At 45.8% G+C, this 27,049-nt stretch overlaps 2 protein-coding genes and 1 long non-coding RNA gene across 3 annotated transcripts in view; 2 read left to right on the forward strand and 1 right to left on the reverse strand.

Moving 5' to 3' along the window:
• Positions 1–821: 821 nt before the first annotated feature.
• Positions 822–12,506, forward strand: LOC129498413 (basic proline-rich protein-like). Its single transcript, XM_055307745.1, has 3 exons — positions 822–916; positions 11,098–11,593; positions 12,336–12,506. The coding sequence occupies exons 1-3, from the start codon at positions 822–824 to the stop codon at positions 12,504–12,506; spliced, it is 762 nt and encodes a 253-aa protein (XP_055163720.1).
• A 62-nt stretch (positions 12,507–12,568) lies between these two features.
• Positions 12,569–17,310, forward strand: LOC129498564 (uncharacterized). Its single transcript, XR_008662145.1, has 3 exons — positions 12,569–12,875; positions 14,022–14,306; positions 16,716–17,310. It is a non-coding gene; the product is annotated as an uncharacterized LOC129498564 (long non-coding RNA).
• A 1,231-nt stretch (positions 17,311–18,541) lies between these two features.
• GORASP2 (golgi reassembly stacking protein 2) overlaps positions 18,542–27,049 on the reverse strand; it is a 38,244-nt gene continuing 29,736 nt past the window's right edge. Inside the window, exons 7-10 of the mRNA XM_055307961.1 lie at positions 26,124–26,247; positions 22,411–22,497; positions 21,255–21,365; positions 18,542–19,700 (exon numbers count right to left, since the gene is read on the reverse strand). Coding sequence (XP_055163936.1) covers positions 19,342–19,700; positions 21,255–21,365; positions 22,411–22,497; positions 26,124–26,247 — 681 coding nt within the window. The 3' untranslated portion in view covers positions 18,542–19,341. The remainder of the gene's footprint in view (positions 19,701–21,254; positions 21,366–22,410; positions 22,498–26,123; positions 26,248–27,049) is intronic.

Here is a 27,049-nt window from a genome sequence, read left to right on the forward strand (position 1 = left end):
CATACAACTCAACACCAAAAAGCTAATCCAATTTAGAATGGGTAGAAGACATGAACAGATATTTCTTCAATGGCCAATAGATGTCCAATAGACACATGAAAAGATGCTCAACATCATTATCAGGGAAACACAAATCAAAACTGCAGTGAGATATCACCTCACATCTGTTAGAATAGCTATCATCAAAGAGACAAGAAATAACAAGTGTTGGTGAGGATATGGAGAAAAGGGAACCCTCACACACTTTGGATAAGAATGCAAGTTGGTGTGGCCATTATGGAAAATAGTATGGAGAGTCCTCAAAAAATTATAAATACAACTACCATATGATCCAGTCATTGCACTTCTGGATATTTACCCAAACAAAAGGCAATCAGTAACTCAAAAAGCTATATGTACCCCATGTTCATTGCAGCATTATTTACAATAGCTAAGACGTGGATGCAACATAAGTGTCCATCACTGGATGAATGGATAAAGAAAATGTGGTATGTATGTGTGTGTGTGTGTGTATATATATATGCGTATATATATATAGCCTATGGAGACAATAGGCTATATCACAGGATGAAATTGTGAATGCAGCCAGAGTAGCCAACATACATCCTTTCATCAAGACCCTACCCCATAAACATGAAACGAGTGGGAGATAAGGGAACTCAGCTCTCAGGAGGTCAAAAACAGAGGATTGCTATTGCTCGAGCCCTCATCAAACAACCTCAAATCCTATTGTTGGATGAAGCTACATCAGCTCTGGATACTGAAAGTGAAAAGATTGTCCAAGAAGCCCCGGACAAAGCCCGAGAAAGCCGGACCTCATCATGACCGCCCACCACCTGTCCACCATCCAGAACGCGGACATAATAGTGGTGTTTCAGAATGGCAAAGTCAAGGAGCATGGCACGCATCAACAGCCGTTAGCAGAAAGGCATCTATTTTTCCATGGTCAAGGTCCAGACTGGGATACAGAACTTAGGAACTCTTGCTATATCTTAAAAATAAATTCAAAATAAAACTAAAACACACACACACACACACAAACACACAGTGGAATCTTATTCAGTCATAAAAAAAGAGAAAATGTTGTCATCTGCAACAACACGGATAGACAAACCTAAATGCTAAAATAAGTAAGAGAGAGAAGGATAAATATTCTGCAATCTCATTTATATGTGAAATCTGAAATAAAACAAAAATAGAAACAGAAACAAAATAACAAAACCCCAAGTCTATAGATAACAGAGAACAGGCTGGTGGTTGTCAGAGACAAGGAGTTGGAGGGTAGGCAAAATGGGCAAAAGAGGTTACAAACTTCTGGCTATAAATAAACAAATTGAAAAAAAAGAATGTTGATATGTGTAATATTTTCAAGTAATCAGTGAGACAAGCATCACAAGGTAGGATTTAGCAGCAAAACCACTGGCAACCTTGACAATAATAATTTTACGGAGGGTAGCAAACAGAGAAGTGAGAGAAGAGAGTAGGGAAGCAGAGTGCAGACCAATATTTTCGCATGTGTATATTTGAAAGCTAAAATGAAAAATAATGAAAATGGGGCAGCCCCCGTGGCTCAGCGGTTTAGTGTCGCCTTTAGTCCAGGGCGTGATCCTGGAGACCGGGGATCAAGTGCCATGTCAGGCTCCCCGCATGGAGCCTGCTTCTCCCTCTGCCTGTGTCTTTGCCTCTGTGTGTCTCTCATGAATAAATAAATAAAATCTTAAAAAAAAAAAGAACAATGAAAATGGAAAAAAATGGAAGACAAAAGAAAGTTGGTTTTCTCTTTAAACTATGAAAATTGATGCACCACATTAATAAAACAGAGGATAAAAATCATGATCATCTCAACAGATGCATAAAAAGCATTTGACAAAATTCAACATCGTTTCATGATAAAGATTTCCAACAAATTCAGTATAGAAGGAATGTTATCTCAACATAGCAAAGGTCATAAATGACAAGCCCGCAACTAACACCATATTCAAGCTGAAAGCTTTTCCTTAAGACCAGGAACAAGGCAAGTATACCCCCTCTTGCCACTTTTATTCAATATAGTATTGGAAGTCCTGCCAGAGTGATTAGCAAGAAAAATAAATAAAAGGAATGCTAAGTGAAAAGGAAGAAGTAAAATATTGTTTGCAGATGACATGATAAACAAATACTATATGATCTTACTTATGTGTAAAATCTTAAAAAAAAAAAAAAAGAAAAGAAAAGAAAACAAAGTTGATCTTGTGTAAACACAGTCTAGTGGTTGTTTCCAGGGCCTGGAGCAGGGATGGTGGGGAAGGTGGAGAGATGCTGGTCAAAGGGTGCAAGCCATTAGTCATAAGAAAAGTTCTGAGTATCTAATGTTCCACATGGTGACTACAGTTAATAACTGTATTGAAAACTTGAAATGTGCTAAGAGAATAGATCTTAAGTATTCTTACTACAAAAAGTAAAATAACTATGTGAGGTGATGAGTGTTATGATGAGTGACATGATAGTGGTAATCATGTCACAAAGTGTATGGACATCAAATCACCACACTGTACGCTTGAAATATATACAATTTTGTCAGTTAAGGGACAGCTGGGTGGCTCAGCGTCTGCCTTTGACTCTGGGCATGATCCCAGGATCCAGGATCGAGTCCCGCATCGGGCTCCCTGCATGGAGCCTGCTTCTTCCTCTGCCTGTGTCTCTGCCTCTCTCTGTCTCATGAATAAATAAATAAATATTTAAAACATTTTTTTTGTCAGTTAAATAAAGCTGGAGAGGGGTCCCTGGGAGGCTCAGGCGGTTAAGCTCTGCCTTTTGCTCAGGTCATGATCCTGGGGTCCCATCAGGGAGCAGAGGGAGTAGCAGAAGCAGAGTAGAGTAGCAGAAGCAGAGTCTGCTTCTCCCTTTCCTTACCCAACCCCCGCTCGTGCTCTCTCTTGCTCGCTCTCTCAAATAAGTTAAAAAAAAAATAAAGCTGGAGAAAAAAATGTTTCCTTCTCTTACAATTTGTGTTCAAGAGACTTTAAAATCCCCAACACACTATTCACTAACCTTTCGAGTGACAAAAGTAATAGCAGGGCAAAGTCTTCAATTCATTTACAGTGGAATACCGAAGAAAAAGTACATTTGACTTCCACAGATTTTGATAGAACCTTTTCACACTTATGAAGTTATTTAGTGAGATACTCAATTATCTTAACAGAAAAGCAACTGTATCATATTGGGGTATTTTAAAGGTTTTGCTTAACCACCAGGGATCCAAGACCCACTTGAGTAAAAATACACATAGTTCTTTCCAGGTCTGAATGGAATCTGTAAAATGGGATTGGAAAGCCCTATTTCTTTATTTTGTGAGTGTCAAAATCCAGTTTAAAACAACAGTTTTAAACTTCTGGGGTGGCTGGCTGGCTCAGCTGTGAGAGCATGGGACTCCTGATCTCAGGGTTGTGAGTTCAAGCCCACGCTGGGTGTTAAGATTACTTATTTGAATGAAGGAATTAATGACTAAATAAATGTTTAAAAGCAAAACAAAAAACCAAAAACTATTGTTCTTCCTTTCCAACCAGGACCTAGCAGAATGGCTTCTGCAAAGGAGGGTGGTGAGAAGATGATCCTGCCCTCAGTGAAGTCGTAACCAGAAAACACACCATCAACAGTGATAAGCACGTCCATGGAGTGGATGTGCAAGAAGCATGTCCCTTGTGCACTCAAATCAGAAACTTTGCCATGAAGGAGATGGGAATTCCAGGTGTGCGTACTGACACCAGGATCAAGAAAGCTGTGTGAGCCAAAGGTACAAGGAACATTCCATTTAGTACACATGTGCGGTTGTCCAGAAAACATAACCCAACCGCCTGACCCACTGTAACCAAAGGAGAGCTCTTAAATGGCTGCCATCCTGAGGGCACACAGCAAGAGGCAACAGTCCAGGCATCCCAGTCTTTCTGTGAAACAGGCCCTCAGCTCATGGAACTGCTGCAGGCTGTGGGACAGGCTTCTAGTTAAGTACACATCTAAGGGCTGCAGACCCTCCTGGAAACCTGGGATGGTGAGGCCGGGATGCTCTCCCTCTGCCATACTCTAGAGGGCCACCCTCTCCTGGAGAGGAGTTCATACTCATCTGGTGACCCACCCACGGGATAACACTTGAGCACCTGGCTTTGGTGGCCGGGAGGGCTGAGTTCTTAGGCTGCACGAGACTCGCATATTTGGAGAGTCCTTGGCAGGCTACCGCCCTCAGGGCACTGCACAGATAGCAAACTGAAACACACTGCAAGTCCTTCTATGAGAAAGGCCTGTTTGTTTGCCAAGAGCTTCCGCCTGAGGGCAGGCTTGAGGTCTGGCATGCATGGAGCGGCCTGTGGGGGTGCTCTCAGGGAATGGAGGCTGGTGGGTGTAATCCTGTGCTCGTCTTCTGCTCCAGCTTACTGGTATCTCCCTGAAAGGAGCTTATACCCTTCTCTAATTGCTGCAGCTGCTGCTAGGAGACACCTCTAAGTCACCTGGCCTGGTGGCCAGTGGGGCTCACCCTTGTGGGTCCCACAGGGCTGTCAGCAACAGAAAAGGGTCCTTCAGTGGCTCCCCCCACCAGGGCACAACAAGAGGCAATAGATCCAGCAGCCCAATCTTTCTGTGAAAGAGGCTGATTAGTCTATGATCATAGCTGCAGTCTGAGGGGCAGGCTTCTAACTGAACACACACTGAAGAGCTGACTGTGATCCCTTTCTGAGACCTCCCAGAAAAGAAGGATACACTTGTCTGGTGCCCAAATTTGGGGGACTGGTGCCTTTGGGCACCTCTAGGTTCCCAGGCACTGGAGGCCAGTGGGACTTCTGCCTGTGGTCCTACAGGACTGTATATATTTGCATACTTTAGTGTAGCTGCCTCAGGGTCTGGCTTCCAATCAGCTCGAATCTAGGTGCTGAGATCCTCCCCTTTTGGGATAATGATGGGTTCTGGGATACCCTCACCTACTAGGAGTGATTAAAAATAAAATAGGCCGCTTGGAGAATCAGAAAGGTTTAAGAGACAGTGAAGAGCTAGGGCATTGTTGAGGCCATTCCTCAAAACTGGGAGAAGTGGCTGTTTTATCCAATGCATAGAAACTGACACAGCATTGGGGCATCTGGGTGGCTCAGTTGGTTAAGCATTTGACTCTTGGTTTTGGCTCAGGTCATGATCTCAGGGTCCTGAGATAGAGCCCCATGCCGGGCTCCACATTCAGTGTGGAGTTTGGTTGAGATTCTTTTTCCCTTCACCTTCCACTCCTCCCCCTGTCGGTGTGCCCTCTCTCTCTTTCTCACTCTCAAATAAATAAATAAAATCTCAGAAAGAAAGAAAAGAAAGAAAGAAAGAAAGAAAGAGAAAAAGAAAAAAGAAAGAAAGAAAGAAAGAGCATGTCAAGGAAAGTGAAGAAACTGAGGACTACAGAACAAGATAGAATCTCAGAGAGAAAATTCTTAATGAAATAGAGATAAGTGATTTACTTGACAAAGAGTTCAAAGTAATAGTATAAAGAAGTTCACTGAACTTGGGAGAAGGATAGAGAGAGAGAAAACGTAAGAAAGTACCAAACGGAAGTCTGATCTAGAGCAATTAGGCAAGAAAAATAAAAGGCATCTGTATCAGAAAGGAAGAAGCTGTCACTATTTGCAGATGACATATTATATGTAAAAACCCTGAAGACTTCACCAAAAAATTGTCAGAACTAAACAACAAATTCAATAAAGTTGCAGGATTCAAGATCAATATACAAAAAAAAAAAAACCCTGTTGCATTTCTATTCAGTAATAATGAACTATCAGAAAAAGAAGGAAAAAAAAGCCTATTTATAATTACATCAAAAGGAATAAAATAGGGCAGCCCAGGTGGCCCAGCGGTTTAGCACCGCCTTCAGCCTAGGGCATGATCCTGGAGACCCAGGATCGAGTCCCACGTCGGGCTCCCTGCATGGAGCCTGCTTCTCCCTCTGCCTGTGTCTCTGCCTCTCTCTCTCTCTCTCTCTTCTTCTCATGAATAAAGAAATAAAATCTTAAAAAAAGAATAAAATATCTAGAAATAAATTTAGTCAAGGAAGTAAAAGACCTGTCCACTGTGAACTAGAAGACTCTGATGAAAGAAATTGATGAAGACACAAATAATAGAAACATATTCTGTGCTCACAGATTGGAAGTACAAATATCATTAAATTGCCATTACTACCCAAAGCAATATGCAGATTCAATGCAATCCCTATCAAAATTCCAGTGGCACTTCTCACAAGAACAGACCACACAATCCTAAAATTTGTATGGAACTGCAGAAGACCCTGACTTGCCAAAGCAATCCTGAGTAAAAAAGCAGAGCTGGTGGCATCACACTTTCTGATTCAAACCACATTACAAACTATAAAAATCAACACACTATGGCATTGGCATAAATACAGACACATAGGTCAATGGAACAGAATAGAGAGCCCAGAAATAGACTCACACATAGATGACCAGTTCATTTATGAAGAGCCAAGAATATACAATGGGGAAAGGACAGTCTCTTCAATAAGTGGTGCTGGGGAAACGAGACAGCCACATGCCAAAGAAGGAAACTGGACCACTGTGTTACACCATATGCAAAAATAAACTCAAAATGGACAAAAGTCTTGAACCTAAGATTTAACACCAGAAAACTAGCAGGAAACATAGCTAGTAATCTCTTTGACACAGGTCTAGAAGAGGATTTGGTGGATCTGACACCAAAAGCAAAGGCAATAAAAGCAAATAAAGACAAATGGGACTACATCAAAGAAAAAGCCTTCTGCACAGCAAAGGAAACAATGAGCAAAATTCAAAGGCATCCTATCATCTGGGAGAAAATATCTGCAAATCATGTATCTTATGAGGGGTTAATATCCAAAACATATCAAGAACATATCCTAGAACTCAATAGCATAAAAACAAGTTATCTAATTTTAAAGCGAGCAGAGGATCTGAATAGATATTTTTCCAAGGAAGACATCCAGATGGCTAACAGATCCTTGAGAAGTTGCTCAACATCGCTCACCATCAGGGAAATGCACATCAAAACCACAATGAGATACCTCATACCTGTTAGAATGGCACCTTACAAAAAGACATGAAATAGCAAGTGTTGGTGAGGGTGTAGATCAAAGGGAATCCTCGTGCATTGTTGGTGGGAATGTAAATTGGTGCACTGTGGAGAATAGTATGGAAGTTTCTAAAAACAAAAAATAAAAATATAGCTACTGTATGATCCAGGAACTCCAGTTCTGGGTACTTACCCAAGAAAGCAAAAACATTAATTTGAAAAGATACCTGCAATCCGCCTTTAGCTCGGGGCATGTTTGTTGCAGCATTATTTATAGCAGCCAAGACATGGAAGTAACCTGTGTCCATCAATGAATGTACAGATAAAGAAAAGGTATGGACACAAGAGAATGTTATTCGGCCATAAAAAAAGAAGGAAATCTTGCCAGTTGCAACAACATGGATGAACCTTGAGTACATTATGGTAAGTGAATACGTCATACATAGACAAAACCATAAGATTTCACTTATAGGTGGAATCTAAACAAAATAAAACCAACCCCCCCCCCAAAAAAAAGGCAGAAACAAACAAAAACAACCCAAAGCTCATATATATTGAGAAGAGAGTGGAGGTTGCCAGAAGCGGGGAATGTTGAAATGGATGAATGGGACCAAAGGTACAAGTTGGTTGGCTTTCCAGTTGTAAAATAAATTATGAGGATGTAATGTACAGGATGGTGACTATAGTTCATACTACATGTATTATATACAAAGTTGAAATAAAGTTGCCAGGAGAGTAGATCTTAAAAGTTCTCAACATAAGGAAAAAAATCTGTAACTATGTATGGTGACAGATTTTAAGTAGACATTTTGGTTTTTTTGTTTGTTTTGTTTTGTTTTAATTTTTATTTATTTATGGTAGTCACACACAGAGAGAGAGAGGGGCAGAGACATAGGCAGAGGGAGAAGCAGGCTCCATGCACCGGGAGCCCGACGTGGGATTCGATCCAGGGTCTCCAGGATCGCACCCTGGGCCAAAGGCAGGTGCCAAACCGCTGCGCCACCCAGGGATCCCTTAAGTAGACATTTTGATGATCATTTTGTACTATATACAAATATGAAGTCATTATACCTGAAACGAATGTCATGGTCAATTATACCTCAATATAAAATTATTTCATCCCACTTTCTCCATCGGTATATAACATATCTAAGTGTTTTTAGTTATGAATACATTTAAGTAAATCAAAGAAATATTTTCAAAAATGAAAAAAGGTATCATTTAAAAGCTATAGGTTGCTGGGACTCCTGGGTGGTTCAGTGGTTGAGTGTCTGCCTTTAGCTCAGGGCATGATTCCGGGGTTCGGGGATTGAGTCCCACATCGGGCTCCCCACAGGAAGTCTGCTTCTCCCTCTGCCTGTGTCTCTGCCTCTCATGAGTAAGTGAATAAAGTCTTTAAAAAAAAAAAAAGCTATAGATTGCTAAATGACAATTCCATCCATTACAATGTGTTTTGTTTTTTGTTTTGTTTTGTTTTGCTTTTTAACAATGCTTTCTGAGCATTTAGAAAATAATGTACTTAGGGATGCTCTAAAATGAGCACTGATCTAGCCTAAAAACCTCCCCTAAGTCCCTTAATCATTCATCAAAAATTATGGAGTATATACTCTATGCAAAACTCTTCAAGGCTGTGAGGTTACAGAAAGCAGCAGAAAAATGTCCTTGTGGAACACAGAGTCCGATAGTGGAGACAGGTATCAATTAAACGAATCAGGGAGATCCCTGGGTGGCTCAGCTGTTTAGCGCCTGCCTTTGGCCCAGGGTATGATCCTGGAGTCCCAGGATCGAGTTCACGTCGGGCTCCCTGCATGGAGCCTGCTTCTCCCTCTGCCTGTGTCTCTGCCTCTCTCTCTCTATCATGAATAAATAAATAAATAAAATCTTTAAAAGAAAAAAAATTAAACGAATCACACACATAAGTGTGAAATTACATTGTGGTAAGACCATAATCTGGTGCTACTAAAAAATTAAAAATAAAAAGAGGTCCATAGAAAAATCCAAAGGTGTATGCTACTCCAGCATAAAATAACTAAGATCATTTCACTATAAAACCTCTTCATGATTTTCAGAAGCACAAAACTATATCCTAGGCAGCGACAAAAGCTGGCAACACTCCAGGTATTTAGGGCATCCTCATGTGAAGAAGCTAATAGATATACTTTAACCCTGTCCATTCTCCTTGACTCTTCAAGAGAGACTTTAGGACAAAATGTTAGCCTTGAATAATAGGAAATCATTTAAACTAAAAATCTTTCCTTCGTAATTCTCTAACAAGGTTCTCAAATAAGTTGTGTCATTTTTATTACACGTATGAACTTCCTAAATCCCTTGATGATATTATTGATACTACCATAGTATTCTTTTAACACGTTTGCCAATATTTTATCAAACGCAGTTCTCTCCAGACAACATTCTGTTCTCCTAAAATAAAGCAGAGTTGCTAGTTTCTGATATGCTCAGATATTACAAGTATTTTATTTTTTTCCTCAGTATTGAGAAATAATAATACTTTTATTATTTCTCCCAACTTGTAAGAATAAAGCTCTGAAAATGAAAGTGAAAATCCCGTCAAATACTCTTCAATTCCTGCCCATAACTTACTGTTTGTTTATTCTTGAGCAAGACAGCTAAGTCCCTAATCCTAAAACAAACAAAATCCCATTTCTCGGCTCCCCCACCCTGCCCCCATTAGACAGGACATAGTGAGCCTAGAGCTTCTGTGAGAAGCAGAGCAGCAGGTGTGAGCTGTCCATGCCTCTAGTCACCGTGGCTCACACCCACAGTACACCGCCTCCTGCTGGACACAGCTGTCACCCCACAGAGGGCTCTCCCCTGGGGAGGGAGGATGTGGACATCCTCTGTGTACTCCCCCTGGGTAGGTGTGCTCCTCCCTCCTCTCTGTTGAGTCCGGGCCTAGAGATGGACACAGTGGGGTGGAGGCAGGGAGCTGTGCATTTACCACACGGACTCACCACCATCTGGGTCCCCCTGCTAGACTCCGAGCTAGACGAGGACAGATCCTGGGGGTCGCTCATTCGGTGGACATTATGTGCCTGCTGAGTCAGGGATGTTCTAGATACTGCAGAGCCAGTTAAACCAGACATGGTGCCTGCTATCAAGGTAAGACCACAGGTGGGTGTGACCTGGGGGCCTTCCCTCCAGGGTCTCCTTGTTGCACTTTCTCACCTCAATCATCTCTTCACTCACTTCTCTGCCGGCCTGTGGCGACAGGACAGCAGTGCCCAAAGGGGGCTGAGGCCGGGGCCCCCGGCTCCCCTCCCGCTGCAGGCGCCTGCCTTTAAGTGGCCCCATCTGACCAGGCTGGTTTCGGTTGGGTTCTTGGCACAACCAAGAGTCCTGATGACTGACTGCACCAGTCTTACTGTTGGGGGAAAAAAAAGGAAAATCATTGGCATTTAAAATTCTGATAAAAAAAAAAAGTGAGTGTTCCCTTAGCTCTGGTTTGTCTTAAGAGCACCCCCTGGGGGGCGCATAGGGCCCCCGCGCTGAGCTCGCCCTGCCCAGCGCTCCAGGGGCCTGAGTGGCCTGCGTGTCCCCTCCGGGCTGTGAGCCGCCCTCGCTCCGGGGCCCAGGTAGTGGCCACGCTCCAGGAGCCAATGGGGCATCCTCCCCCACCTGGACACAGGCCCAGCGCCGGGGCCTGAGGGCCGCACTCACCCTCTCCACAGCTCAGCACCTTCATTTATAAAATGCGGGATTGTGGGCAGCTGGGGGGGGTGCTCAGCGGTTAGCGCCCCTTGGGCCCAGGGCGTGACCCCGGAGACCCCGGGGTCGGGATCGAGCCCCTCGGGCTCCCTGCGTGGAGGCTGCTTCTCCCTCCGCCTGTGTATCTGCCTCTCTGTCTCTCTCATGAATAAATAAATACAATCTTTAAAATAAAATGAGGGATTGAGGGGGAAAGACCCCCAAGGTCCCCCAAGCTGCTTTACCTGATCTGGAGGCATCAGGAGTTATTATTTTATTTTGATTAATTAATTAATCAATTATTATTTTTTTAAAAATTGTTTTTTTAAGCAAGCAGGGCCGAGTCGCTTCCGTGGCCGGGTCAAGGGCGGGCTCGGCTGCAGAAGGGGGCGAGGGCTCCGTGCGCGGGCTTCGGGCCCTTCCCCGACCTCCACCGACCGAGCAGCCGAGGGCGACCCGGCCAGGCCCCGAGGGCCGAGGGCCTCCGCCTGCTCAGAGGCCTGTGCTCCCGCGGACCCTCAAAGCGCGAGGCCCCCGCTCCCCGCCCCCCCAAGCTGAACCGGGAGGCCCTGGCTCCGGCCCGACCCCTGCCCCGGGGCGGTCCTTCCAGAACAGCCGGCGGCCCGCCTACCTCGCGTGGCGCGGGCCTCCGCCGACCCGCCGCCGTCCCTCCGCGGGCGCTGCTCCCTCGGCGCGGGGCCTCCTGCCCCCGGGCCACGCCGCTCACTCCCGAGCCCGGTGCGGGGCCCAGCCCGGCCGCCCCACGCGGGTGCGCTTCGGGAACATTCGCCGGCGGAGCCGGGGCCCGCAGGGGGGAAGCACCCAGGCCCAGGGGGGACCCACGCAGAGGGGGAAGCACCCAGGCCCGGGGGGGACCCACGCAGGGGGGGGAAGCACCCAGGGGGGACCCACGCAGGGGGGAAGCACCCAGGCCTAGGGACCACGCAGAGGGGGGAAGCACCCAGGCCAGGGGGCCACGCGGGGGGGAAGCACCCAGGCCAGGGGGGCACGCGGGGGGGGAAGCACCCAGGCCAGGGGGGCACGCGGGGGGGGGAAGCACCCAGGCCCGGGGACCACGCAGGGGGGGAAGCACCCAGGCCCGGGGGGGGGGGCATACAGGGGGTGGGGGGAACCCAGGCCCGGGGACCACGCAGGGGGGGGGAGCACCCAGGCTCGGGGCCCACGCAGAGGGGGAAGCACCCAGGCCCAGGGGGCCATGCGGGGGGGCAGCTGCCGCCAGGCCCTCGGCTCACCCTCGGCGTGGGGAGCTGGGCCGGGGAAGCCAGACCCCGCGCCCTCCTCCCGCGCCCGCCTCAGGCTCCTAAGGCGTCTGCAGGCCTTTGCACTTTTATCTTAACGACCCGGAGGCGCACAGGTTTACTTTAACACTGTGGGGCGGGTCCCGGGGGCTCAGCGGTTAGCGCCGCCTGCAGCCCGGGGCGTGACCCTGGAGTCCTGGGATCGAGTCCCGCGTCGGGCTCCCTGCGTGGAGCCTCTACCTGTGTCTCTCTCTCATTGATAAACAAATTTTAAAAATCTGTTTAAAAAAAACCAAAACTCTGCGGCAGGTTCCTCTTGGAGAACGCACCCTGGCTTTTCAGCATCTTCCCTCAGATAAACGTCTGCGCGGGGGGGAAGGACACCCCGACCACCGGCCGCCGAGCGCCCGCACCCTCGGGCGGCCCCCCGCCCCGCCCCGCGGCCCTGCGAGGCCGGCCCGGAGACCCCGCGGCCTCTGACGCCGCGCCGCTTGCCCGGGCTCGCGGCGCCACCTGGTGGCCGCGGCGCGCACTGCGGCCGGGGCTCCCCCTGCACGCGGGCGGCGGCCGCGCGGGAGTCCCGGGCCGGGGTCTGTGCGGGCGCCGCGGGGACGGCCCAGCCCGGGGCCGGGCTCCTGCCGCAGCGCTTCCCGGCGGTGCGAACGGGCTTCCGAGCTGCCGCGTGGAGCTAGCGGTTCCCTGGCCGGGATGCCCGGGGCTCGACGAGAAGGCTCCCAACATGGCGCCTGGCACCTGCTTCGGCGTCAGCTCTCTCTGACTTGTGGATTCCTTCTTCTCACAAAAGTCCATTTGTTAAGGAAGCTACTTTCGCCTTATCCGAAGCAACTGGTTTGTTTTTTTTTTTCTTTCAATACATGTTAAATATATCAGTATTAAGATGAGAAAACCCAGTTTTCCCCCACGGGTCACACTTTGCAACCGGGGCCGAGCTGAGGGTCTAGTCCGCGCCCCGCGCCCCGCGCGCCGTCCGTCCGTCCGTCCGTCCGTCCGGGTGCGAGTGCCGTGGGCGCCGCTCTCCTCTCCTGGGGAGCGACGCCTCGGAGCCGAGGACCCCGTGCACTGCGGGTGCCCCCCCCCCGGGGTTATGTGTGTAAACACTAGCTGCCTGGTAGAGATCTGAAGTTGGAAAAATGAATTTCATCGCCCACGAGCTTACATGCCCTTATTTCTGGTCATCCCAGGAAAATAAAAAGAAAAAACAGAAACGTGGCAGAGGCCAAGGTGGGTGAATGCCTTGTTCACGGCATGAGCTCTTGAGGCCCTGGACTCCGGCCACAGGAGCCTGTCGGAGCCCCCCACAAGCCAGAGCATGCTCTCCCACTTAGGCTCCCCCTGCCCCAAAGCACACGGGTTGTTCAGCTGCTGATCCCCAACGAAACAATGTTAGAGGCCTTATGCCCCCTGTCTGTGACGCTATCATTATTTTCAGAGATCTAAGTGCCAAAACAATGCGGACTCTTGGAGTCTCTGCTCAGCACAGCTGTCTGAACATTTAGAACATAGGAACATTTCTGGCCAAACCGATTTACAGATACAATATTGTAAATCAGTCACAGTGCAAGTGTCGCTGATAATTGTAACCTAGGGCCACAGTGACAGAGGTTTTAGTAGAGTCCTTTTAAATGCTGCTGGAGATTGCCAACCCCCCACCCTCCAGGCTACACAGCCCTGGTTCCTTAGTCTCCCATTTCTCCCTTACATGGAAATGATCCCATTGTTTTTGTTGATTAAAAAGCAATTCAAATGTGTTTTTAAAGATTCTGGCAATTCATGTGTGTAAGAGAACTGAGAAGTTCCCAAAACCCCACCGCCAGACACCCTAATTCAAATGCCTCAGAGATGCTTCCCCACAACCTCAGGCAAACCTACTTGTTTCAGTCTCAAGCCAGGCCAGCATCGTTGGAGCTGGGCGAATGTGAGCCACTTTCCTTGCACCAGGATTCGAGGCCGTAGAATTTTTTTTTTCTTTTACAGGAGAAGAGATGGCAGGGAGGAAGGAGCTGAGAGAGAAAATCCCAAGCAGATTCCACACCCAGTGCAAGCCTGACTCGGTACTTGATCTCACAAACCTGAGATCATTACTTGAGCCAAAATCAAGAGTTGGAGACTCAACCAACTAAGCCACCCCAGAAGAATCTTGTTTTCTGATCCTGAATCCTCTGGGCTCTGGATCATCTAACCTTTGAAGTCTCCAGTTTTTACCCCATCCCTTCCAAAATAATACTTGAGACACTGCAAATTCAAATGCCTGTGGGCCAGGTAGGTGGTAGAAACCAGTAAGCCAGGTGGAGACTAGAGCAAACTGAAGGATTTAGGCTCATGGGGGCCCTTGTTCTCCTTGTGGACTGAGGATTTAGTGTTGCCAGATCTTGGGACTTTTTGAGAAACCAGAAATCTGAACTTATATGAAATTTTATTTGTAATGTTGGCAATCAATTCACATTTTACTATATACAGGCCAGTTCAAAGGAACCACGTCTGGGAGGGAAGCCTGTTTGCTACCTCTTGTTCACCAGATTGTCCTGGAAAGGGGCTTTGCAGGGCTGGCTCAGCAACTTGTTTCCTTTTTTTTTTAAAGAAAAGCAAAAGTTCATCTATTTATCTTTTTAAGTAATCTCTACACCCAATGTGGGATTCAATCTCACCACCCCAAGATCAAGAGTTGCACACTCTACTGAGCCAGCCAAGCACCCCTTTTCTTCCTTGTTCATCCCACCAGCAGTGAGCACGTACTGTTATTTTTTTTTAAGAATTTATTTATTCATGAGAGACAGAGGAGAGATGGGGGGGGAGGGAGAGGGAGAGGGAGAGGGAGGTAGAGACAGAGACACAGGCAGAGGGAGAAGCAGGCTCCATGCAGGGAGCCTGATGTGGCACTCGATCCTGGGTCTCCAGGATCACACCCCAGGCCAAAGGCGGCGCTAACCTGCTGAGCCAACCGGGCTGCCCGCACATACTGTTAGTATCCTGAGTCCCAGTGGCCTTCGTGGAACAGGGGAAATCTATTGCCAGGAAATACTGTGCAACCTGAACTGATAACACTGAAAGTCCCTGGGGCCCACCTCCACCAGTGGATGGTTTCCTCATGCTTTGTTTGAACTGGCCAAGTGGCCAGAGGGCACCCATATTCACCTGACGCCCTGGAGAGGTGGCTTTTTCTGCACACAGCCCTCAGCTGCTCTGTAACAGATGCAAGCTCTGTCCCTGGCCTCCCAGAGCTGGGGGACCCCACTGCCACTGGCTGCCTCTGGGAGCAGGGCATTCTCTTCCCCTCTTCCCCCCAGTGCCCAGGATGCTCCCAGCCTGAGAGCCAGCCCACCTGCTCTTCCACTGGCCTGTGCTTCTCATGGTTGGCATTGATCCCCTGGTCTTCTATTTACTCAAACTGGCTTATATGCAAGGCGCCTATATAGGAATGCGTTGGTTAGCAATGCGGGAAGCTGTTCTCCCTAGATCTAAGGCAAAAAATTATTTTATCAGCAATAAAATAATAAGCAATAAATAGTCTCTTAACATGGGCATTTTGCTAAGTGGTAAAACATCTTAGTAGACAATGACCCTTATGTTGTCTTATTACCTCCACAAGTTCTGGAACAGTCTGGTTCAATCATCCAGGCGGTGTGGGTAGGTGCTGCTACCGGTAGCAAGGGACAGGACAGGTTCAGTGTGGAGGAGAAATGTCAGTGTTTAGTGGTTCCCATGCCCTGGGAAGCTTCTTAAAACTCCCAGGGCCCAGGAATCCATATTCTAATCGAGGTGATTCCAATTGCAGCCCGGGGGTTGAAACACTTACTGGGTGCTCAGATAATTAAAGGGAAGGCTTTCACCTTCAGGCCAAGGCAGAGCCATCCTTGAACATTAGTTGGCGTCTCACAAATAAGGAAAGTCCTTTTCATTTCCTTTCCTTTTTCAATTATCAGGGAGTGAGCTAAACTTTACTCTTCTTGGTAAGTGTGCTTAATAATGGACTAAGGATAAAACAGGAACAAAAACCAAAGGGGGAGGCTGAAGTCATCACCCCCAGCCTTTGCTGTCAAAGGCGCCTCTGGATGGGGGAGCCTGGGTGGTGCAGTCAGCTCAGGTCAAGATCTCAGGGTCCCCGCTGAGCATGGAGCCTGCTTAAGACTCTTTCTTCCTCTGCCTCCCTGGCTCTTTCTCAAATCAATCCTTTAAAAAAAAAAAAAAGTGCCTTCTGGTTGACAGCAGCAAGTCTATTTCTTCCATCCGCCCTGAAGCTCTTCCCTTCCTTTCCTTCATTTCTGAGTTGGTGGCCCCGTGGAGGGACCACTGCAGCCCTGGCTTTCTCACATGCACATCCGAGCTTGTACCCCATGGAGCCCCTTCAGTGACTCCTGTTTTTAAGACAAAGCCCCAACTCCCCAGGCCGGCCCTCAGGAGCCCCGTGCATTCTCCTCGCCATTCCTTAAACACGTCCCTAACCTAGAAGGTCTCTGCCCTCTCCTTTGCCTAAGTAGTTCCTTATGTCAAATGCTGCCTCTCAGAAACCTCCCCAACTCCCAGCACCCTCATCACATGGCCTCTTCTGGCTCCTCCAAACCTCGGTGTGAACAGTGGTGCTGCATGTGGGCCTCGCCGAGGGCTCAGTCCCGCTGTGGGTGCAGGAGGGCTGCTCACTGGGCCTCACTGGTTCCTCTTCTTCCTCCTCAGTAGTGGCTGAGCACAAGGCAGGATAAAGACTTCGGTTCTCTGGCTGGAAGTGGCCATGTAACTCCACACTGGCCCGAAGGATGTAAGCCACTGTACTGTGACAGGACACTTCTCTGAACTGTCCCAAAGGAAAGAGGAAGGTACCTTCTCTGGCTGGAACAAAAATGGCACGGCTGACGCTGCAGCTGCCACCCGGGTCCTTGGCATGACCATGGAAATGGAAAGACCCTGTAGGCCTCTAGATGGGAGCTAAGGTCTCGGACGTTGCAGTGGACCAGCCCCGCCTCTGCCAGACTATCTCCAACCAACTATCTGAACATGGGAGAAATAAACTTTATTTAAGCCACCATTATTTTCTGACTATTTGTGATAATGCAGTTTATTCCAAACCAATGTCCTCCCCCATCACTGCCTTGTGGCTCTCTTGTGTGCACTTAGGAACACAGTGTGACACAGGGGGTTCACAGGGAATTGATGTCATGTGATCCTCCCCTCGTGGGCTGGCCAGAAAGCCCATTTCCATGGTGAGAGCAGTGTTTCTGGAGTGCCCAGAGGACTGACGCACCCCGACCCCCACCCCCACCCTCCCTCCCTTAGCACGGCCACAGTTAAGTGGCCTCCTGGCAGGGACACAACCTTTTACATCCGTGTTTCTGGCACCAGTACAAGATCTACTACCATCTAACACTTAAACAGGTTTTCAGAAGGAAGCAGAGATTATCTAAAATAAGTGTTTTGTACCTCAAGAAGATTCAATGAGCCACCATAGGCCAAGTCTGTGCCCATCCTTCAAATGAACGCCAAGAACCCCTCTCTCTTCAGAGCTTAGGTTTTATATATGCTTATGGATGTTCTTCTGGAAAGACGGTCCAGGACTGTCCTTCTCAAATGAGAAGTGTGACCTCACAAAAGTAATCACTGCATTGGAAGAATTGCTGGGTTGTTTTTGTTTTTTAAATCACTTTTAGGGGATCCCTGGGTGGCCCAGCGGTTTAGCGCCTGCCTTTGGTCCAGTGTGCGATCCTGGAGTCCCGGGATCGAGTTCCGCATGGGGCTCCCAGCATGGAGCCTGCTTCTCCCTCCTCCTGGGTCTCTGCCTCTCTCTCTCTCATGAATAAATAAATCTTAAAAAAAATAAAAATAAATCACTTTTAAAGCTTAAATGTATTTACGTACTTTCCACTAAGGTATCTTTTTTAAAAATATGAGCATCTTTTAGAATGTAATAACAACTGCCCAACCTCCTCCTATCCTGGATACTAAAAAATTTTAACATTTAAATACTTTTCCTACCTGTTATATGCCTGTGAAGATTTTTCCTGTTATAAGCTCTTTTTCAAAAAACAGGATTATTGCGAGAAATATTCTAGAAATATTTACAATGTGAACAAAAGGAGCTATGCTTAGAGCTGGAGCCTTCTTTTACCACTGAGCTTTAAGTACACACCTGGCTCCAGAAGCAGATACACCCTAAATACTGGCTGGTGCTGGGCCTTCTATTAGGGCACTGGGTCGGTGCCACTTAAGTCTAGTTTCTGGCTGAGGAATTGCAGGTGAATCACGGTGCAGCTCCCTTAGGCATTCATGCTACCACCAGGTCAATAACTGATGAACCTCTTTTTTCTTATATAAAAAACAGATATAATATGCATTTAATTTCATTCAATAAATCAATTCCACTTAACTTACCATCTCTTAGAAAACTTAGGAAAAAGCAAACATAAGACATGAAAAATTACATTAAAGATGTGTGACATACTGGAGAGTGACAAGAGCATACATGGTAATTAAGAGTCATCATTTAAATGCACCACAAGAAGAAAAAATAAAATTACTGTAATTTATTGCTGTATCTATATTTTCCAGTAGAGCTATAATATTATAAGTAGCCACAAAGTGCCACCTTCTGGTTTAAAACTGTGCAACATCTCCTTTATTTCTTTTTAAATGCCATTTTTACGGTGGACGTATAAAGCAACAGCAGCAGTTACAAAATGTTATCTGAGTAATTCTGAGAGCTCTAAACAAAGATCTGTGTATAGGCTGAATAAAAAGATGTTCAATTAATAGTGCACATTGTGTAACTTTTAACAAACATCTTTAGTTGGAATTTTCATGTAAACCTTTAGAGGGATGTGACTCACAGAGACCAAAAGTAAAATAGCTTTTCCTTTCACCATTTAGTGAGGTGTTCTGCATTCTCAAAAACGATTTACAAAATACAAGAAATGTTGCGTGTGAGTACTAGGCATAAAATATTTCATTTTCTTACAGAAGGAGCAGCAGAACGACAGGGAGCCTAGTGGATGCCCTGTCACCACCTTTCCCAAAGATGTATACCCCCAAGAATGGCAGTGGAAACCTGGCAGCAAGCCACTCTTACAATTCTTTTTGGTTGTTTTAAAATACAAGCACTCTGACACTTCCCTCCCCTGCCTGTGGGCCCCACCCCGACTCGGCGGGCCCCAAGCCCACGTCCTCTTCCTTAGTTTTCCCCTTAGAATTATGTACAGGATGCCTACAGATACGGTACAAACTAGTGTGAAATTAATGATAGTTTGCATTTCCAGACACGCTCCCGCGGTTGGGGAAGCCCACCATGCCGCTTCCGAAGACCGGTTCGAAGTTAGGGTGACTCGGAGGCACTTGCATCCGTAACTACGGAGACAGGCTTCTCGCTGGTCGGGGTGGATTCGCAGACTCTGTCCTCGACAGTGCCGGGGGCCTTGTGAGTGGGAGGTGTCGCATCCCCAGCAGGTGTGGGTGTGGGTGCGGGTGCAGAGGCAGCATCTGCCCTTGCGGTGGTTGTGACAGGGTCGGAGGGCGGGCTGCCGGTGGGCGGGAGGGAGGGCAGCAGCTCCCCTGAGCTTGCTGCAGAAGACACCTCTGGAACCAAAGGGAATGACGGGAGGAACTCGGATGGCATGGGGAGAGGTGCCATGCCAGACAAGTTTCGGGGAGGCAAGGAAGGAAGAGGTGGCAAACCTAGGACAAAAATGGCAGAGATCACACATCCTCCCAGCACTAAAAAAGCAGTAGTCATCGTCATGTGACCGTTTTAATTTGCATTTCATTAGGGAACTGAAGCTGAGGAGGGACAACACAAATCACAACCTCTGCGTATCCTCAGGCAGAAGCCAGGCCAGAGTTAAACACCCACCGCAAGAGCAGCTGGCCAGGAGGACCGGTTCTGGGCTTCTCCACTCCAGAACCTCCCCGTGGCTCAGCCACTCCAGAGAAATGAGTCTCCCAGTCAGAACAGACAGAAGCACACCCAGCAGGCAAAGCGGCCACCCTCGCATAGGACAGGAGAACCCCGTTCACCCCGGCAGGTGAGGCCGAGGCGGAGCTGCCCTCTGGACAGACAGCAGCAAGGGCGGGGGGCGGCCCAGCACCCCCCAAGTACCCAGCCTCGGGTCAAGCCCTGCGACTGACCAGCAACCATTACACCTGGTGGGTTTACTGTGACCAATAATACACTTCAAGCATTCGAAGTGCAGAACGAAGAAAAAGTATCAGGAAACCAAGGAAAGGTAGGATGTACAATGCATTCAGAGCAACCACGCGGCTGGCAAAACCCTCAATGCTCTTAAGAGTTTGTGAATTTGGGGGAAAGGGCAGAAGAAGCCAAGAATACAGGGCATAAAAGAAAAAACAAAGGCAGTGCTAAGATAAGTAAATGGTAGAGTTTACAGTCTTGCTTTGTTTTTTAAACCACTGTGCTGAAAAGCGAACGGGCTAATGGGGACAGGGAACGCACACATGCAGATGGGGAGCGGCAGGGGCAGTTATGATCCGGACAGAAACAGGACAACGTACGCTCAGCGACATCACTCGCGGGCCTAGCTACGGAAATTAGGAAATGACAGCCCTGACCTGCAGCCACCTCAAAGTTAAAGGTAATGTGGGTACTCATTAACCAGAAGAGCAGATTTATTGGGCCCTCTGCTGCTTCATTTCCACCAGTGCATTAAATCTGAGTGTAAACACTTGAATATTGGCTAGCTTAACTATTTGTAGCTAAACTCTCTCAATAGTTTTGATGATAAAAACATCTGTTAATAACAGAGAAGATTCATCAACAAATGCAGCCAGCTGAACGAGGATGAGAATCTCCCAGCCCAAGGTCCTCGGCCTGGCTGCTCCAAACAAGCACCACCGGCGGCCGCCCAGAACAGGAGAGTCATGGGGAGTCCATGCACGCTCACGGGGTGAGCTGCACACGCCTTCCGTCCGCAGCAGTTACAGCAATGCCCACACCACTGGGCTTTATTTCCGCAATTGTCTTTATGCTACTTGGGCTGTCAGGGTGCAAGGAGAGGAAAATGGAGAAGAGGCGGCCAAGGAGGAGAATCACAAAAATATTTTCTCTTCTTTTTTTAAGCTTTTTAGATAAAAGAGATTAGTATTTATTTGAAGCAGCTGAAATATGTTAAACTGATCTAACCTTTCCAGAAAAAAGTGTAATAGAGGATCTGCTTTCCTGGATAAAAGCTTTTTATTAGACAGAGTCCTAGGAAGGCAGGATGGGCAACATACCCGGGTTCACGAGTTCTGGTAAGCTGACGCCTGGCATGACGTGCGGTGTGGGAAGGTTGAGGTTGGGGAGGGCAGGTAGGTTAGGTAGTCCTGTTGGTAAAGGCATCAGACCTAGAGAGAAGGCAGAGAATAGAAGGTAAACTACTTCCTCTGGGGAAAACATTCAATCCCTGTGTTTTGGAAAGAATACTACCCACTTCAAAGTGAGAACACCAGAAGTCCACTTACTGGGTGGCAGTTTTGTGTCTGACATTAACAAGAGCGAAACATCTCACTTAAGTGAAATGTCTTTCTGTACCTAAGTGATCTAAGTGATTAGATGGCTCAGTAGGCAAGTGTTAAAACACACGAGGACTTGCAGATCTGAGAGCCAGAATGACCACAGCCTGCGTGCCGTAGAGAAAGGGCTGATGGAGCTCAGCAAGTGCGGCGGTAAATGCAACTAAACAGAATTCTCTTTGATGGCTGAGGTTTACAGTCCTCTGGCTTTTTAATATTTTGTTTCCTGAAATAATTTGAGACTTAGAGTTGCGTGAGTAGTTTAAATAAGGAAATCCCACACATACCTTTCATTCAAATTCCCACGTCAACATTTTACCATACTTCTCTGCCACTTCAATGGTTTAGTATGTCTGTGTAATGACATCTTTAGTCATACGATTAAAGGCTCTTACAGTACAAGTATATTTGATCTCTGAAATAATATTTGATTGTTATCTGATGGATAAAGACACTTGGTCTTCACTGGGAACAGTAAGAAATATAAAAATTTAACTTAATGTTAGAGCTTCTGAACAACCTAATATGGAACGCTCTCTTTTGGGACAGGATGCCTATTCCTCTGAAGAACTACTAGAGAGCCCCAACTAAGGAAGTACTGAAGGACGGATCTTTTACACATTCCTCCTTCCTGCCTCATACTGCATTGGAAGGGTAGCTGGCTGAGCATAAGGAGCCTGAGCTCAAAGCTAACAGCTGGTACCTGACAGCTTGTTGCCACTTGCTCTAATTTATCATAAAGTTACAGCAAAGATAAAATGAGATTAAAAGACAAAAAATCACCACACAGGTATAAGATTTTTTCACTGTTTTTAAAGATGCACAGTACTAGGAATGCTATTATTACCACATACATCTCTGGTCTCCTGCTGCTTACCTGGTAATGTAGTAGCTGGGTTCATTGGTGGCACAGAAGTGAGGGACTGGTTTACTTGTGGTGGCAATAATGGTACTGTTGGTACACCTAAAACAAAAACATGATCTTTAAAATGGACAGATGTTATCAAGAGAGTCTTCAGTCCCCTCCCCTTCCCAGTATGGCAAGGTCCTCGTTCACTGGGACATCATTCAGTCCTAGTTTCAGGCTGCCTCACTGTCTTAGCTGGTCAACATACTTAGCCTGTGGCCTTTACTGAAGACTGTTACCAGAGTGCGGCCTAAGAGGGTAGAAGGCTCTGCAAACCCACTCCAGCTAAGCTCTCTGGACAAGAATTTTATACACACACACACACACACACACACACACACACACACACACCAGATCTAAGCAGAGCTAGATTAGAAAACTGTCTCAGAAATTCAGAAATGGGACTCAAAGAGTCTAGTCAATGTCTATTGGACTCCTGCACCAGACGTCACATACACCTAAGGCTGCTGGGGGCAGTACGGGCACATGCCCTGTGAAACCACGAATGCTGGTCTGTGAGAGGGGAGATGATGCAGATGGCCTGAAAAAGACAAGAGTATGTGGGCCTCCAGAGATGGAGAATGACCTGGTTTCCTGAATTTCCGTTTTCTCTTGCTCTTTAGGTTCTGTGACACTCCTCTGAAGTCTTTTTACTAATGTCAGCTTGAGGAGGTTATGTTCTTCAAATGCAAGTAACTCTTAGGATGCTACATGATGAAGGTTATCTACTAATGTTTACCACCTACTCACTCATATGAGAGGTTCTGCTGTCCAAACAACAGGAGTAATGCACATGGATTCCAGATTCTGTCTTACAGAAATCTGCTAAAATATGGTAGCAGGAATGAACTGTGCCTCAAAGTATGAAGCAACACTTTTCAGACAGTTAAGTCTTTATTTTTCTCGTGTATTTACTTTTCTGTAGCAATGGGAGGCATGTAAAAGTAGAGGAGGGTTCTTTGCTTTTATCAGATTCGCAGAAAAGTTGGGTGACCGATATGTTCATTCAAAGTTTTGGAGGGCACCTATTGAATGTCAGACATTGTTCTAGGCACTGAGGCACTCTATAGCATAAAGAAATTACAAATTCCTACCTTTAGGATATATTCTGATGAGGGGCAGGAAAAGGGAGACTGATGTTAAAAAAGTAAAATACACAGCATGTGTAAAATGGTGTGAGTTATCTGCAGAAAAATCAAGCACGGGAGGGGACAGGAAACACGAGGGACTGCACTGAAAAGGTCGTACGATTAACATCACTTCAAAATGATCTCTTCATCTTCTAAAATATTATAATTCCCAAATTTGCAAATCCAAAGTTTTCTTATTTTCTTAAAAACACTTTTAATGTTTCTACAGTTACTTACTGGGCTACTTTGCAGCAATTTAATTAAAAAACAAAGACGGGTAAATAAAAAATAAAAGTGAGTTCTCACGTGTCACGTTGCTAGAATATTCACTTTTTAAATTGATTTACTCAAAGTGAAGATGTTGATTTCAGTGTCTTCTGAGCAACTGATTTAAATTTCTGTCTTTTAACATTCAAGAAGCCATTTCTCTACAGTAGAACAAGGCCAGGGATCTCAGTGCATGTGCTTACAAGACAATACAAGTGTACGTATGATGTAATGAGGGGAGATTTAAAATGTCAAAAAGAAACTGAGATTTGAAGAGAGATGTCAGCTATTTCAAAATCAGAAGAGCTCTGATACAGCACTGGAATACTTACTCCAAAAGAGAAAAGAATTAATCAGACACATAACAGTTTGTACCTGTACTAAGTCTATTCAGGAATAAACTAGAAGACCATCTGATGGAATCCAAGAAAAAAATCACAACAGACAAAAGGATTCCAACGCCACTCAAATGAAATAAACTTTCGATTCCCTCCCAATTGATCTATGACTTGATATTGATGACATTCATATTTCATTTCCTCTAGGAAATGTTCTAAACCAGGATTGTGGTGATGACTGCACAACTCCATAAATTTACTAAAAAATCACTGAGTTGTATGTGTACAGTGAGTTAATTTTATGGTATGCAAATTATATTTCAAAAAAGCCGGGGGGAAAAACAGCAAAGAGTAGGAAGTACAGAAGCATGTCACCATAGTGCAAACTGGTGAGGCTGGGTGGTGGGGGTTCATAATACCATGGTGTCGACTTTTGGCTATGTCTGAAATTTTGAATTCTAAAAAAATTGAAATTTTAAATTATATCTAGAACTTATCTTTGGGAACAAAAATAAAGACTGTGAAAAGGGCTGGGATTTGAACAAGGGGACCACGTACAGAGATCATACCTACATCTTGGTGAATGCATCTATTAAGTCCATTCCAAGACAAAGTAGAATATATTCTACTAGAACACAAATATTAAAAGAGCTCAAAAATAAGTATTAATGAAATAAAACTAAACTAGGTCAGTATTTCACTTGGTCAACATTTATTGAGTAAAAATAAACTCTTGGTATTATGAAGAAAGAAAATCAGAAAACAGGTGTTTTTTAAAAAGGCAATGGAAAAATAAACTCTACAGAAATATCAAAATCTAGATCACGTGACCAAGCAATCCAATGCCTAGGAATATAACCAAGAAAAATGAAGACACAGGTTCTCACAAAAACTTGTACACAGGGGATCCCTGGGTGGCGCAGCGGTTTGGCGCCTGCCTTTGGCCTAGGGCGCTATCCTGGAGACCCGGGATCGAATCCCACGTCGGGCTCCCGGTGCATGGAGCCTGCTTCTCCCTCTGCCTGTGTCTCTGCCTCTATCTCTCTCTCTGTGACTATCGTGAGTAAATAAAAAAAAAAAAAATTATATAAAAAAAAAATTGTACACAAATGTTCATAGTAGCATTATTCATAACAGCCAAAAAGTAAAAACAACCTAAATGTCCCACAACTGATAAATGGATAAATAAAATGTGGAGTCCATATGATGGAACATTAATATCTAGCCATAAAAAGGAAGTATTAATATATGCTACCACACAAATGAACTTTGAAAACATTATTCTAAGTGAAAGAAGTTTGTCACAGAAACCATGCATATCACATGAAATGTCTAGATTAGGCAAATCCACAGAAAAACAAAGTAAACTAGGAATTGTCTAGGCCTGAAGGGCTGGGGAAAACCGTGAGTGACTGATAGGGCATAGAGTTTCTTTTGGGGTAATGAGGTATTCTAAAATTGACTGACGTGATGGTTGCACAACTCTGCAAATACACTGAAAACTGGATGATATAGTATGTGAATTATATATTGATGAAGCTGTTGGAAAAAACCTAAACCAAGGAAGGACTGTACTGGGTAGAACAAGAAATAAGGACAGGGAGGAAGACATACATGTGTCCACCGAACAAGACTTAACCCCCAGGGAGAGAATGGTGTCCTGCTCACTTTTGTATCTCCAGTGTTTACTACACAGAGAATACTGCAAACATCTCTTGAGTAAATAGAGCAATTAAACAGAATTTAAAGGTATAGTACTGACTCTACCACTTTTCCAATCTAAGAGAAGCCCAGACTCTAAAATATACTGAGAAGAGGTTTAAATGCAGAGCATATTTACAATTTTCAAAGTACACTGGCATTAATTTTTAAAATTCTAGCTTGAGACAGAAAAGAGTATCATGTAAAAACAAAGTAGGCTGAAAAGAGAATATATTTTTCTTCACACCTGTACTGAGAACATTACTGACAGCTGGTGGAGCTGAACTAATAGAAAGTCCAGACAGACCCTGTTCAATTTCTGTAGTTCCTGGTGGTGACAAAGATGGGGGATTGACTGAGGACAGCTGGACCTGCCAAAAACGAAAGAAAGAAAAAATTACTCAAGTTCACTTGAAAGAAAATACAGATACTATCTCAGGTCCTACAGATACTTTTTTTTTTTTTTAAAGATTTTATTTATTTATTCATGAGAGAGAGAGAGAGAGAGAGAGAGAGAGAGAGAGGCAGAGACACAGGAGGAGGGAGAAGCAGGCTCCATGCCGGGAGCCCGACGCGGGACTCGATCCCGGGACTCCAGGATCACGACCAGGGCGGAAAGCAGCGCCAAACCGCTGCGCCACCGGGGCTGCCCTACAGATACCTTTTTTAAAGAAAGTATGTATGTATGTATGTATGTATTTATTTATTTACTTATTTTTAAAAATTTATTTATTCATGAGAGACACAGAGAGAAAGGCAGAGACACAGGCAGAGGGAGAGAAGCAGGCTCCCTGTGGGGAGCCTGATGTGGGACTCGATCCTGGATCCTGGGATCACGCCCTGAGCTGAAGGCAGATGCTCAACCACTGAGCCACCCAGGTGTCCCAGAAAGTTTTTATTTAAATTCCAGTTAGTTAACATACAGCGTAACAGGAGCTTCAGGTGTACATATAGTGGGTCACTGCCTCCATACATAACCGGGTGCCTCCTTCACCACCTGCCCCTGGTTAGGATCTGTTTGTTCTCCAGAGTTAAGAGTCTGTTTCTTGAACTGCCTGTCTCTTTTCTTTTCCCATTTGCTCATCTGTTTTATTCTTAACAGACACCTTTTTCAATCATACTAGCTGTCAACAGTTTTCACCTGGCACTTCCGCCATCAGACGCTCCTTCCTA

Source organism: Nyctereutes procyonoides, unplaced genomic scaffold (genome assembly GCF_905146905.1).
Source record: "Nyctereutes procyonoides isolate TBG_1078 unplaced genomic scaffold, NYPRO_anot_genome, whole genome shotgun sequence".
In the NCBI taxonomy this organism is placed as follows: Eukaryota; Metazoa; Chordata; class Mammalia; order Carnivora; family Canidae; genus Nyctereutes; species Nyctereutes procyonoides.

Coding starts and splice junctions, on each gene's coding strand:
- LOC129498413 (XM_055307745.1), top strand. CDS start 822: ATGACCGCCCACCACCTGTCCACCATCCAGAACGCGGACATAATAGTG. Junction 917..11,097: donor CATGGCACGCATCAACAGCC/GTTAGCAGAAAG, acceptor TGTTTTTTTAAG/CAAGCAGGGCCGAGTCGCTT. Junction 11,594..12,335: donor CGCAGGGGGGAAGCACCCAG/GCCCAGGGGGGA, acceptor ACTCTGCGGCAG/GTTCCTCTTGGAGAACGCAC.